The sequence below is a fragment of the Raphanus sativus genome, chromosome 2, assembly GCF_000801105.2.
Source record: "Raphanus sativus cultivar WK10039 chromosome 2, ASM80110v3, whole genome shotgun sequence".
NCBI lineage: Eukaryota > Viridiplantae > Streptophyta > Magnoliopsida > Brassicales > Brassicaceae > Raphanus > Raphanus sativus.
This window is the reverse complement of record NC_079512.1, coordinates 10,898,840-10,913,316: the sequence shown is the minus strand read 5'-3', so window position 1 is coordinate 10,913,316 and position 14,477 is coordinate 10,898,840. Positions and strand designations below refer to the sequence as shown.

Sequence of the window (14,477 nt, the reverse complement as noted above, 5' to 3'; positions counted from 1 at the left end):
TTTATAACTGATTTTTGTTGTAATTTAGATATTTTCCCGAAATCGTTAAAATGAGCAAACAATTGAAAAAGACGTGAAGAAGACTAGAACATAGGCAACTTGTAAAATTTAAATATAAAAACAAGAAGAAAAGAATAAACCATCCGAAAATCAGAGAAGAAAGAAGAAAAAACACAGCCATGGAAGAATCAGAACAAGTTCTTCCTCTAAGTAATTACAAATTCTCAATATTCCTATAATCTCTATTGCTCAATCGATATCGAAATACTAACAAACATTTCTTGACAGTAACAAAAGCCAAAGATCTGACAAACCCACCGTCGGCCTCATCATCTTCTTCATCATGGGAAACCAGAGAGGAAACAGAGAGTCTTTGTATACCTATCTACATCAACGAGGTAGGAGAAGAAGAAGAAGAAGAGAACTCTCCTGTCCGACAGGTAGCACTCACCGTCCCGACAACAGACGACCCTTCACTACCTGTCCTAACATTCCGCATGTGGGTCTTAGGAACTCTCTCTTGCATCCTCTTGTCGTTTCTCAATCAGTTCTTCTGGTACAGAAGAGAGCCTCTTACAATCTCCGCCATCTCCGCCCAAATCGCCGTCGTACCTCTCGGCCGTCTCATGGCGGCTAAAATCACGGATAGAGTCTTCCTCCGAGGGTCAAAATGGGAATTCACGTTGAATCCAGGTACCTCAAGAAAGGACTAAAGTAAAATATGTAAGGAACATGGATCAAACCACTTTGGTTATATAATAATAAATTAGTTGTTTTCTTTTGATTAATGTCAGGACCGTTTAATGTGAAAGAGCATGTGTTGATAACTATTTTCGCTAACGCCGGAGCTGGATCTGTTTACGCAATTTACCTCATCACCGTTGTGAAGGCGTATTATATGAAGAACATGACGTTCTTCGTCTCTTTCATTGTTATAGTTACCACCCAAGTTCGTATTTTTGAGCTTTTCATTTTTAGAAACAGAACTTTTAAGTTTGGAATTGGATCGAGTTTATGGTTTCTGATGGATTGAGTGTGATTTATGTTTAGGTATTAGGGTTTGGTTGGGCCGGAATATTCAGGAAATATCTTGTTGAGCCGGCGGCGATGTGGTGGCCGGCGAATCTTGTTCAAGTCTCTCTCTTTAGGTTAGTAGTGTGTTTTTGGACCTTTTAGACTTTTAGTTAATGTTAAAAATTGTTTTGGTCACATGTCCGAAAACTATGGAGATTTGTCATTCCAACTTAGATGATTGTGGCGTGATATATAAGTTATTGTAGTAAATTTTTTTTTGTCGACTGTTATCCAGAGTTTGGTGGATACATTATCTTCTATTTACTATAAGAAATATATTTTTGAAGTTGATATAAATATAGTATTAGTTTATATATATGTGGTTTAAGCTATACATGTAGATGATATTTTCGTCTACCAAATTTGTAGATTCCAACCGGATTACTTCCCCAGAGTCAATGTGTCAATAAAACGTAATCTAAATTGTTTGTGGTCGGCTAAAATGACAGAGCGTTGCATGATAAAGAAGAACGGACTAAAGGAGGGCTGACACGTACACAGTTCTTCTTAATAGCATTTGTTTGCAGCTTCGCGTATTATGTGTTTCCGGGATATTTATTTCAAATGTTGACATCATTGTCGTGGGTTTGCTGGTTCTTTCCATCATCAGTCACGGCACAACAGATCGGGTCGGGTCTTCACGGGTTAGGTGTTGGAGCCATAGGACTCGACTGGTCAACCATTTCCTCTTATTTGGGTAGTCCACTCGCTAGTCCATGGTCAGTCCTAACCCCTAACTCACTCCAGTCTACTCTTCATTTCTTAAATCAGTTCCAAAAAGATCACGAACTTTCAAAATGAACTAAGCCACAAGCTCAAACCGAATGCACATTCAAAAATTTATGGGCATTGGGTTTGATCTAATTGGTTCAAACTCAGTATTCAGTATTATAAAAAAATGTGCTTCATATGTTTTCTTAACAGGTTTGCAACGGCTAATGTGGGTGTGGGATTTGTGTTGGCAATATACGTCCTGATACCTATATGCTATTGGCTCGATGTCTATAAGGCCAAAACCTTCCCTTTATTTTCTAGCTCCCTTTTTACAAACGAAGGTTCAAAGTACAATATCACATCTATTATAGATTCTAATTTCCACCTTGACCTTCAAGCTTACGAACGTGAAGGCCCTTTATATCTTAGCACTTTTTTCGCCATTAGTTATGGTATTGGCTTTGCTGCTCTGAGCTCTACCATCATGCATGTCGCTCTATTTCATGGAAGGTATAAACTCTTACATTACATTATATATCAAAGCAAATTCTTAAAATCTACGTCTATGTTTGAATTCGTACATGTATGGTTTTGCTTGCTTTTGCTAATGTTTTCAATGGATGTTTTTCAGGGAAATATGGGAGCAAAGTAAAGAGAGTTTCAAAGAGAAAAAAATGGACATACACACAAGGCTAATGCAAAGGTACAAGCAAGTACCAGAGTGGTGGTTTTGGTGTATTCTCGATATTAATATTGGAGTCACAATCCTTGCTTGTGAGTATTACAAAGACCAACTTCAGTTGCCATGGTGGGGTGTTCTCTTAGCATGTACAGTGGCCATTATCTTTACACTTCCTATTGGTATTCTCACCGCTATCACCAACCAGGTAAAATTAACCAATAGCATAAAGGACGACTATATCTGTATATGTTATAATAAGAGGCTTCTCAAATTTTATCTTCCAATACGCCATTTCCACATTCTGAAAAATGATACCGATTATAACTATGTTAATTTCTTTTGGATCCTAGGCTCCAGGATTGAACATTATTACAGAATACATCATAGGATATATCTATCCAGGATACCCTGTGGCAAATATGTGCTTTAAAGTATATGGATACATCAGCATGAAACAAGCCGTTTTATTTCTTGAAGATTTCAAACTTGGTCATTACATGAAGATTCCACCTAGAATCATGTTTATGGCGCAGGTTACATGTTCTCTATCTCAACCACTTCATAAACCTGTTAAATGTTACATGTTATAAATTTACACATAAATGATCTGTTTCAGATGGTTGGAACACTCCTCTCATGTTTCGTGTACCTCATAACAGCTTGGTGGCTACTTGAGACCATCCCAAACATATGCACTTCTAACTCAGTTTGGACATGTCCACATGATAAAGTCTTCTACGATGCATCTGTGATATGGGGACTTATTGGTCCACGTAGAATCTTTGGAGATCTTGGTTTATACAAATCAGTAAATTGGTTCTTCCTCGTTGGTGCTATTGCCCCAGTTCTTGTATGGTTAGCCTCAAGAATTTTCCCTAGACAAAAGTGGATCAAGCTAGTAAACATGCCGATTGTAATAAGTTCGATACGCTGGATGCCACCTGCTACATCTGTGAACTACACGTCTTGGCTTTTTGCCGGATTTTTGTCTGGCTTTGTTGTGTTTAGGTACAGACCGAATCTATGGCAAAGGTATAATTATGTTTTATCTGGAGCATTGGATGCTGGTTTAGCATTTATGGCTGTTTTGCTTTATATGTGTTTGGGGCTTGAGAATGTGAGTTTGGATTGGTGGGGAAATGAACTCGATGGTTGTCCTTTGGCCTCTTGCCCAACCGCCCCAGGTATTGCTGTTGAAGGTTGCCCACTTTACACTTAAAAAACTTTTGCGGCTCAATTCAATTGAGAAATGGCAAAAGCGTTTGTAGATTTGAAGTTTGGGTATGTGCATCATTTTTTCCTTTTCATATACTTAGTGATAATGTTATCTATAAATTGTAAAAATAAATCTATTAGTAGGACGTTCAAATATTTGGCTTGATTTTTTTTTATGATTTGTTTTCGCCCCATGATAATATGGTACCGAGGCTTTAAAATTTTGTAACTGAAAATGAAACTGTTTTTTTTTTCTTCGGTTCAGTTTAAATTTAGTTAGGTTTTGTTGAAAATCAATTCAATTCAATTTGATGTACATGTCAATCTTTCATTTTAGAATAATGTTATAGGTGCATTTCACCCTACTCATCCAGTCCAATAGTCTGAAATTTATTAAAAATACAATAAACCAAAAAGATCAAGAATCTATCCCGAAATCGGAAGGGAGTTAATATCAACAAGACCAATCAAATCAAACCTAAAGGATATCAGAGTTTTAAAAAACTCACTGATGGTGATCAATTTACGTCGGGATTAAGCTTCCATAAAGATTTTCCTCTGAACAGCTATGAAAGGTCGATAAAAGAGCAGAGGAAATTGGGTCGACTTTTCCATTATTCTCGTGGTTGATCTTTCCATTTTTTGGGCGAGAAATAAAAATCTCATCCATCTCCTTTTTGAGACCGATACAAACTCTCTTGGACTTGACCTCTTTGTTCCTTAGGCCCAATTGGTCGATGAATTTTATTTGAAATCTCCTCTGCTTTAATTGGGTCTCAGTCCAATTCACACGGTTTGTCGAATCGACCTTGTTCGTCCAACCATATACCAATTGACCTTGTTCGTCCAACCAGGTTTTTGCCATCCTAGTTAAATCTACATTTAAAAATATATTCCCATTTTAAAAGATTCAAAAGATGATGATGTATGCAAAATGATTTTGTACATGTTAGTATCTTTGAGAGATTAAATATCTTGTTTAAAAAATAGATTTCAAACAAAATAAAATGCCGTGAAAAAATCCTTAGACCTTATTAAAGAAGTGATTTTTTGAAAATTTTAAGGTGTCATCGCGATAATCAGTTTCAACATAAAAAAATGACATGTCTTACTAAAAAATATGACATGGTTTGAATCTAATTGCGACATGAACAATTATATTAAATAATGATCTATATTTTTAGTAATTTTCTAGATATGTTAATAACTTAGGATCATATTAAAGTAAATATATTAAAATATAACATTAAATAATACAATAGTAAAAATATAACAATTAAATAATTATTTTATTTTTAATAATTATTAATATTATTACTAAAATTTTATTCAAAATTTAATGCAATTTTTAATAAAAATTATGAATTTCTAATCCTTATACTCTTAGTTTCCTTTTGATATCTATAAATTTTGGAAATACCATTTAGTTTTAATTTTTTGATAATTATACAATTTTTATATCTATTTATTTTTCTTTTAATTTTATAAAATTTTGTTTAATATTTAAATAAAAATAATTAGATAAAAATCTATCCAAGATTACAATTTTAAATATATACATAGCTACATATATTTAAAAATGTTTTATCTTATATTTTATGTTTAATTAAATAAAATTAAAATACTGGTAAATTAACAAAAAAAATAGTTAAAATTATTTTGAAAAATAATTTAAATTACTTTTTTATTGTTTCATATGGTGCAAGAAAACACCTAGTTATACCAAAATAATAGATAAATATGATTAAATATTCAGTTTATTTTTGGTTTGTTTTAATTTTTTTGGTAATCTCAAATTTTTTCCTCTTATCAGTTCCTAATCATTTGACAAAAATATATGCCATTTTTATCTATTTTATTTTAAAATAATCAATTTTTAATAGATCATGAGATGTTGATATTTAAATTAGTGTTTTGATAGTGAAAAGATAAATATGATATTAATTATGTAATATTAATAATATTATTATTAAACAATTTAGCGATTGATTGTTATCCTCTTACAAAATATGAGAAATATTAAAATGATTTCATAACCAACAATTTTACATATCTTATAAAGATTTACGTTTAATTACACCACTTTGAGATTCTGGTGTAAAAACATTAATGAACTTTTAACTAGTTTCTCTGCTACCACCTACAGATGCAACTTTTGCAGATGATAGTGATTGTTGGTCTTTTACAACAACAATCGCAAAATGATATAAATCATTTCGAACTTTTCCAAATCTCGTATAATTAAAATTTGTTTTCACTGGCGTTTGCGGTTGGGGTGAATAAAAAATATTCTCTAAAAAAATTTAAATGTTTAAATAAAAATGAAATATTAAAACATATATACAGTTATATTTAAGTTAAATTCACTAAAATTACCATAATTTATATTCTAAAAAACTTAAACCAAGAATATTCACTACAATTTTAAAACATTCATATATATATGATTCTCTATATATATATATACAAACAAAAAAATATATTTAAAGTTCTAATATGAATATTCGGAACAAATTGTAATTTTAATCTAAATTAAAAAATAAATGTATATTGTTACTAATTATATATATATATTAATTATCCCTTCATTATTAAAAGAAAAATAATTTTAAAATAACCTTTAAATTGTAATATATTTACAATTATGCTATTTTGGTGAAGTGTCACTTCCACAATGATTTTCAACCTACATAATAAATTGTCTTTCTTTTAATAGAATAATTACACAAATTACCACTACTATTCAACCCACCTTTAATATTCCTATTAGATTAACTTCCTCTTTCCCTGCGATTAAATCAACACGTATATAAAAGAACAAAAACAAATCACCTATCGTGTTCACAAAGAAAATAATTAGGGAAATTGGAGCCTATAGACATGAAAAAAATGATAATTGGCAGACTAGCAGTTTAACCTAACGGATGTATACACGGCGTCTTATATACATAATATTACTGTGATACCCTCTCCAATTTACCGGTTCACCTGCTACAAAAAAAAATCAATTATTATTGCTCCAAGTAAATCGTGTCCTCTCTCATTCCACACAACTTTTATTCTCACTTTTTTTTCTCTGTGGCTTCTGCCTTTTGATACGCCCCTGCTGCAATTCTCCTCCAACCGTACGTCTCCGCATACAATCCCGTGATTCTCTTTTCTAATCATCTCGGTGGTTCTCTATTGCATTACGGTTTTCTCAGATCTCTGACACTGCTGTAAGTTCATGCCTCTATTTCAGATCTAGTTTCCATTTCAAATGTAATAGTATTCGTAATCCACTCAATCATCGTATGTAGTATATCATCAGTTTTTTACAAGTTTGATTTGCTGGAATTGGTGTTTGGGTGTGGTTTAATTAGTAGGTTCTTAATCTACGTTATGCTTTTCATATTATTAACAAGTGAAATATTATGTGGATGTTCTTAAAAACTGGAATAGTATGATGTTCATAATATTCCACTCCATACGGAATAGTACAGTTGCGTAATATGATGTTCCATTCGTTTGCTGGTTCTTCCTCTGTTTAATTCATTATTCATTTATATATTGCATATGCTACTGTGAACCATCCTCACTCTTTCTCTATCTTTTCATTCTTCAGGTTTAGTATGGACGAGTTAGAGCTTCCATGTAGATTGTTTGAGACATGCTGTGAACCCTAACGACTGTAACTAATCTTCGATTATCTAGGTTTTTCGTGTGATAAATCTCCGAGGCGTACTGTTTGAAGATTTAACTTCCCTCGAGTAGTTAACTCACCGGAATTTAATTACTTAATTACGTTTTACCTCAATTCTCTCAGATAATGGCGGAAATAAAGTATGAAGTTGAGGATGGGTAATGGTCGGAGACGACCGAATGGTAATTTATGTGTACGTCTTCAAACACGTCTATTTTTCAGTTTTGTCCTCATCCATCAATTTCACAGAATGTTGTAAACTTGTTTATGGAAAGATTTTTTCAGTGAAATAGAAGACTATTTCTTAATATGTACATTCTATTCTACGTGAAATATCTCTGCCAATAAATAGTACAATTATATCAAATTCCATGTGCGTTCTTATAGTATACTATTTGGTTCGACAATGTTTGTAGTATGTCATATACTACTCACTGTTGATCAAATGTATTTGGGTTCACTTTTCCCCAATTAGGGTATAGTGTTCCCACATTCTATACTCTTACGACATGGTATATGTTTCAGATGAAGTGTTAAAATTTTAGCATATTGTGGTTGTAAATGAAAATTTCAGGAGTTGTGAATGGAAAAATAATTTTATACTACTTCGGCCATGTGGAATAAAACATTAACTATATATATGTTTTTATAAATGTGTAACGTTGATTGCTCTTTCTTCTTTCCTATGAAATAGTTGTTATACATATTTGACCATATATTACATCAATACGTGGATACATAGAGCACATCTTTACCGGGTAATGGCTAAGAGGAAGGGTATTACCGGATGATTTAGAGTGTAAATGTTAGTTTCTTTATTATGTCAAAATCATTGTTAGTCAGCTAATTTATCTGCCAAATATGGCTATTTGGCAAATAAGCCCAAATAATTACCTATCAAAATACATAAGCACATTAACCCAATTCTTTTGACATTCTACAAAGTATTTTAATTCTACTTACAACAGTTTGATCAAGATAAGTGATAAAAACTATGGTAACGAAAAATACAGTTTAACTAAAATGATTCACTTGAACAAAAAAAACTAAAATGATTCACCAAGCAATTTATGATCAAAAAGCATCTATGCATGATCAATTAAATTTCATCTCTCTGTTTAGTCATTATTGTAAGTGTTAGCATAGATATGAAACACTAACAACTATTTGAGTCAAAGAGAATCTTCCTAAAGCATATAAAAATTTTCTTATAAAAAATCTGTAGAATTATAAGATCTCAAAACGTATGCGTATCAACCATGACAAAACTCTAACTCTACTGGAGATAAGATCTTAACCGGTTGTTTTACCTAATAGTATTGGACTTTATGTAATTATATCTTAGTGTAGATGGGTGTTGCGATTCCCATATACAATATCATCAATGGTTTCTCTACAAGGAAACATGAGCCACTCACGGTTTGATGTGGTATTAAATTACACTGATGATCGAATCAAATTTTGTTTTTTGTAACTTTTGCCAACCTTTTCTTTTTTCCAAAACACTTCGTAGAGAGAGGAGAGAGAAGTGAAAACTTTCTCTTTAGTCTCTCCCACTCCAACAGTAAACCCTAACCGCCGTTTCTCCAATCTCAACGCTTAGGCGGCCGTCGGCATCTTCCGCCGTCGGTCTCCCTCCCCCGTTGTCTGTGCTCGCGTTCGCCGCCGTATCCCTCTGTTATCATCCTCTTGTTTCTCCTCCTTGCTTGATGTGTCTGAGTCCGATGGATTCCCCTCTGCCGAATCAAACTGAAATCAAAGGGCCTTTGATCTCTCTGGACCACCAGCGAGGCGAGACGGGTTGGTGATAACCTTGGGAGCCCTAAATCCGTCCCTAGTCGCCGATTGCGCTCCGATTTGGGTCAGATCAGAGATCCGGGATTCCACCAGAAGCTTTGACGCGTCGCTGCCGTTCTCGCCTCTGCTCCACGGTCTCGCCCCAGTCGATCTATTCTAGAGATTTGTTTACAGGGTTTCATAGAGTTCCTCCTCTCTCTGAGTGAAGGGTGGTTGTGAGGCGCACCACCGAGGTCCTCTGTCTTTAAGCTAAATTGAGAGCCTCTATGCTGTTCCTATGCGAATGAATGGCTCTCCTTCCCTGCTCTCATCGTCTTCTACCAGGGTCTTGAGGACAACCCCGACGTCGACGTCACCTGCAGAAAAGTTGTAGCTTTCTTTCTCTTTTAGGTTGCCTGCTTCAAGGAGTCTCGTGCTCCTTCTGTGTTTCAACTTCCCTCTCCAAAGCTCCCGGTAGATCTCTGTCATGTAACCTTGCCGTCTCCGCCGCATCCTCTGTGTCGCGTAGCGGAATGAGGGGCCAAAACTACCGTCTACGCTTGACCATGTGCTTCATTTTCAGTGGTGTAGCAGTAGGTTTGCTTTCTAGTCATCTTCTGCGTTAACTTGGGCTTGCTTTGTCGACGTCCTCTTCCAGCGGAGCTCCGGGGTGTGACCAGACGCTTCCGTCGACGCCTTCTAGAGCCACTTCGGTGAGGCTCGATCAAACTCGCCTTCAAGTTATTCTCTTGCTCTCTATTTCAAACTAGTAGAGTAAGAAGGCTTTGGTAAGTAAACTCAAAATGATGTCTTTTTGCTTCAATGTATTAATCAATTTCTAGCAAACCTTTGTTTAGGTTGCTTGGTGTTGATTTCCTTAGGTTTTTTGGGGTTTTTTTTAACTTTTTTGCAGCCCCTTAAACCTGATTAGCTGCAAAGCAATTCTTGGTTTCATTAACTTGTAACCAGATCTTCATTAGTTCTTAATGATATTTACCATTTAGCAAAAAAAAAACTTTCGCCAACTAACCTGATCAAAATAGTTGTAAAGCCTGTGATCATTGAGTTTATACACATGATCAAATATTTTGTGTAGTTATACGCTTCAGTAAGTAAACAATGATTCTCATCTCAACCATCTTATTCACTTTCTGTTTTTCTTCAATTTCGATTTCAAAGTCTCATCTTATTGTGTAAAGTGTCAACACTAAAACTATTTAGATAAAATTATTTATTATTTTATTCTATAATATGTAAATGGATGTGAAAAACTAATATTACATAAAATAATTATATAGATTATGTTCATCCTGCACAAAGTCTTAACCTAGTTATTATTATATAATTAAATTGCTGCACCATTTCATAATGAACCAGTTGTAAATATTCTTTAGATACATCAATTTATAACCGATGTACTATTATACAGATCGCAAATAATGTTTGATCATAATCATAATAATATATTTTTCCATTTTATAATGTGTTAATATTAATAATTTTTATTAAACCGTTGCAAATTTTATAATAAACCAATTGTACAAATCGCATAATAATATTTGAAATCACAATCATCTATAGGGAAAATTGCCAAATATGACTCACAACTTGATTTCAAATGTAAAAGTATACCCAAACTTGAATCAAATGTAGAAGTAACTTAAAAGGCTATTGAAATTATAACCAGCCTCTTATGACAAAAAAAACAGTTTTTTACGTTTTTAACCCCAGTAACCCCAGTATAGTTAATCTTAAAAATAATTTATAAATTTTTAAAAAAATATTTTGATAAGTGAAAAATTGAAATCATGTAATTAAGATATGCTAAAAGTGTTATAAATTAAAATATAACAAAAGTGAATTGTTTTCAACATAGATGAGTGAAAGTAGTGAGTCATGATATTCTTTGGTTTAGGTTTTGCCAACATATGTTGTAGTATTGTATGTGTTCTTAGGGTTAGATTTTGGAAAGCATAAAAGTATTTTTGGAAAGCATAAAAGTATTTTTGAAAAATATGAAATTTACGCAAATGTGTTTATTTCTGTGTATAGTAAACACTAAGCAAGTTTAGTTTGATTTTATAACGTGTTTAGTTAGTTAATTTTAGTCAATTTAGTTTAGGGGTTAAATTTAGGGTCTGGACGACTTACAAGTAAGTCTTCTAGACTACTAGACGACTTACAAGTAAGTCTTCTAGAAGACTTACAAGTAAGTCTTCTAGACGACTTACTTAAAAGTCTTCTGGTATAGTTGATCTTAAAAATAATTTATAAAAAATATAAAAAATATTTTGATAAGTTAAAAATTGAAATCATGTAATTAGCATATGTTATAAGTGATATAAATTAAGATACAATAAAAGTGATTGTTTTCAACAGAGATGAGTGAAAGTATTTAGTTTCCCGCTAAAAATATTTAGTTTCTCGCTAAAAATATTTGAGTTTCCCGCTAAAAATATTGAAGTTTTCTGAACGACTTACAAGTAAGTCGTCTAGGAAGTTTTCTATTCAGAAGACTTACTTGAAAATCTTCTGAATCTAAAATATTTAACCTAATTGGATTTTTTGTCTCCCTATATAAAGAAAAATTTACACATTCTCTCTCCTCCTCTCAAATGGCTGCAACAAAAATGTAATGTTCATCATTCTAATCAAACCTCTCTCTAACCTCTTTGAACTTATAAACACCAAGCTTTATATCAATTGATTGTTTTTGTCTCATGTCTTTCTCACTAATTTATCTTGTTTTTGCAGGTTTTTCATCACATGATTCACATCTTCCACTCATTTAAAGGTAGATCTATTAATTTTATATATGTATTTTTATGTCTCATTTTTCTTCATTTTGTAACTTTTTGTTGCATAAAGTTTTTACCTATTTTCTCAAACTAATACTCTCCAAAGCCACTCTAATCTCTTAGACTTGAAAACACCAAACTTTATATGAATTTTTCAGTTTTGTCGCATGTCTTTCTGAATAATTTATCTTTTTTGCAGGTTTTTAATCAGATGGTTCTCAACTTCCACTTGAATATGTACGTTGTATGTTCTATATAAGTATGTCTATCTAATCTTCCATTCATTTTCTATGTTTTTAAGCTATTTGAACGTTTTTGGATGTGCAGATTTTTCAGATCTAGATATGCAGGTTTTTCAGATTTGGAAGACTTCTGGGACGACTTCCAGGAGGTCCAGACGACTTCGAGAAAGTCCAGACGACTTCGAGAAAGTCCAGACGACTTCCAGGAAGTCCAGACGACTTACAGGAAGTCCAGACGACTTACAGGAAGTCCAGACGACTTACAGAAAGTCCAGACGACTTCCAGGAAGTCTTCTAGATCTCCTGGAAGTCTTCTGGATCTCCTGGAAGTCGTCTGGACCTTCTGGAAGTCTTCTAGATTTTCTGGAAGTCGTCTGGACCTCCTAGAAATCTTCTGGACCTCCTGGAAATCGTTTGGACCTTCTGGAAGTTTTCTGGACCTCCTGGAAGTCTTCTGGACCTCCTGGAAGTTGTCTGGACCTCCTGTAAGTCGTCTGGACCTCATGGAAGTCGTCTGGACTTCCTAGAAATCGTCTGGACCTCATGGAAGTCGTCTGGACGTCCTGGAAGTCGTCTGGACCTCCAAGAAGACTTCTGAAGAAGTTTTCTTCCATATTAAGTGTAGTCTAAGCTTGTCTTTGTAGAGAAATGATATATAATAGTTTGTTTGTGGTATGTTTTGTGATTTAAATGTGTACTCCCTTAGTTGTGACATTTTTGTAAAATCATTAATAATGTTTCCCAAAATGTAATATATGTAATAAATAAGAATGTTGGTAGCCTCATAATGATACAACATTTTAAGAAGCATTTTAACCATTGTTCCAACTCATAACAGTAATCATCATTGGTTTCTATAACAAAAATACTTAAGAGATGGAAAAAATAATAGTAACTAGTAAGTCGTCTGGTAAATCTTTTGTGTTGAAAATGTTTTTTTTTTTTGTAGAAGACTTACCAGTAAGTCGTCTGGTAAATCTTTTGTGTATAAGACTTATCAGACGACTTAATGGTAAGTCTTCTGTAATTGTTAAATTTTCAGACTTGTATTGTTTTATACGCAACATCTGGATGCTTTTATTCTCCATATAATGCATGTATCTAACGTGTCATCTGCAAAAATTCAAAATAAAACACATTAACAAAGATAGAAGATGTATGAATTAAAAATATATTAGCTAGAAACTTTGAGTAACATGAATATTGGTAACCTCATATATATCACCAATTATGTTATAAATTTCATTCAGTATCTCCAATATTGATTAATATACATGAATTAATAAGAAAATACTAAAAATTCTTTATATTATTAGAGAAATGAAAGTTTACTAAACATAAGTCTGGAAGACTTACTAGTAAGTTGTCTGGAAGACTTACAAGTAAGTCGTCTGGAGAGGTCATTTTTGCAATTGACTTTTAAATGGGACGATTTACTTGTAAGTCGTCCAATTTTGTTTGTTAAAAAAAAACTCCAGACGACTTACCAGTAAGTCGTCCAGGATAAACATGTTATTTTTGCATTTGACCGAACTGTGTCAGATATTTGACTTTTCCTGGAAAACAAAAAACTCAATATTTTATTATTTCTAGACGACTTACAAGTAAGTCTTCTCAGGTTAGTTTTGCAATTGGAAAATAAAACTTAAATATTTAATTTTTCCTAGACGACTTACTTATAAGTCGTCTAGTCAGATGACTTACTTGAAAGTCGTCTGAGATAAGCAAGGTTTGACCAGAATCTCAGAAAAAAAAATTATGGATGACTTAACTTAAGCCGTCTGACTAGACGACTTTCAAGTAAGTCGTCTGACTGGACGACTTACAAGTAAGTCGTCTAGGAAAAAAATAATATTTAAGTTTTATTTTCCAATTGCAAAACTAACCTGAGAAGACTTACTTGTAAGTCGTCTAAAAATAATAAAATACTCCCTCTGTTTTTTAAAGATACATATTCTAGACTTTTCACATATATTAAGAAATCACATTAAAAATGCATTGATTTTTGTGAATAACAATTTTCCATAATCTTTAACCAATAAAAATCCAATAAACACAATTAATTTTCTTGAAGTTAACAAATTTTCATTAAATAATACATTGAAAAAGTAAAAAATGTATCTTTTTTAAACAAATTTTTTTTTCTAGAACATGGATCTTTAAAAACAGAGGGAGTATTGATTTTTCTGTTTTTCCAGAGACGACTTACAAGTAAGTCGTCCAGGAAAAGTCAAATATCTGACACAATTCGGTCAAATACAAAAATAACTCGTTTATCCTAGACGACTTACTCT

At 33.0% G+C, this 14,477-nt stretch overlaps 1 protein-coding gene and 1 long non-coding RNA gene across 2 annotated transcripts; both read left to right on the top strand.

Annotated features, from left to right (window-relative positions):
- Window positions 1–121: 121 nt before the first annotated feature.
- Window positions 122–3,890, top strand: LOC108840517 (oligopeptide transporter 7-like). The gene is made up of 9 exons (XM_018613344.2): window positions 122–210; window positions 289–693; window positions 795–949; window positions 1,051–1,148; window positions 1,524–1,793; window positions 1,999–2,298; window positions 2,420–2,675; window positions 2,821–3,003; window positions 3,087–3,890. Exons 1-9 carry the CDS (start codon window positions 180–182, stop codon window positions 3,687–3,689), a joined length of 2,301 nt encoding a protein of 766 aa, XP_018468846.2. The 5' UTR covers window positions 122–179; the 3' UTR covers window positions 3,690–3,890.
- A 4,953-nt stretch (window positions 3,891–8,843) lies between these two features.
- On the top strand, window positions 8,844–12,953 carry LOC130508748 (uncharacterized). The gene is made up of 4 exons (XR_008942920.1): window positions 8,844–9,931; window positions 11,898–11,937; window positions 12,141–12,178; window positions 12,269–12,953. It is a non-coding gene; the product is annotated as an uncharacterized LOC130508748 (long non-coding RNA).
- The last annotated feature ends 1,524 nt before the right edge of the window (window positions 12,954–14,477 follow it).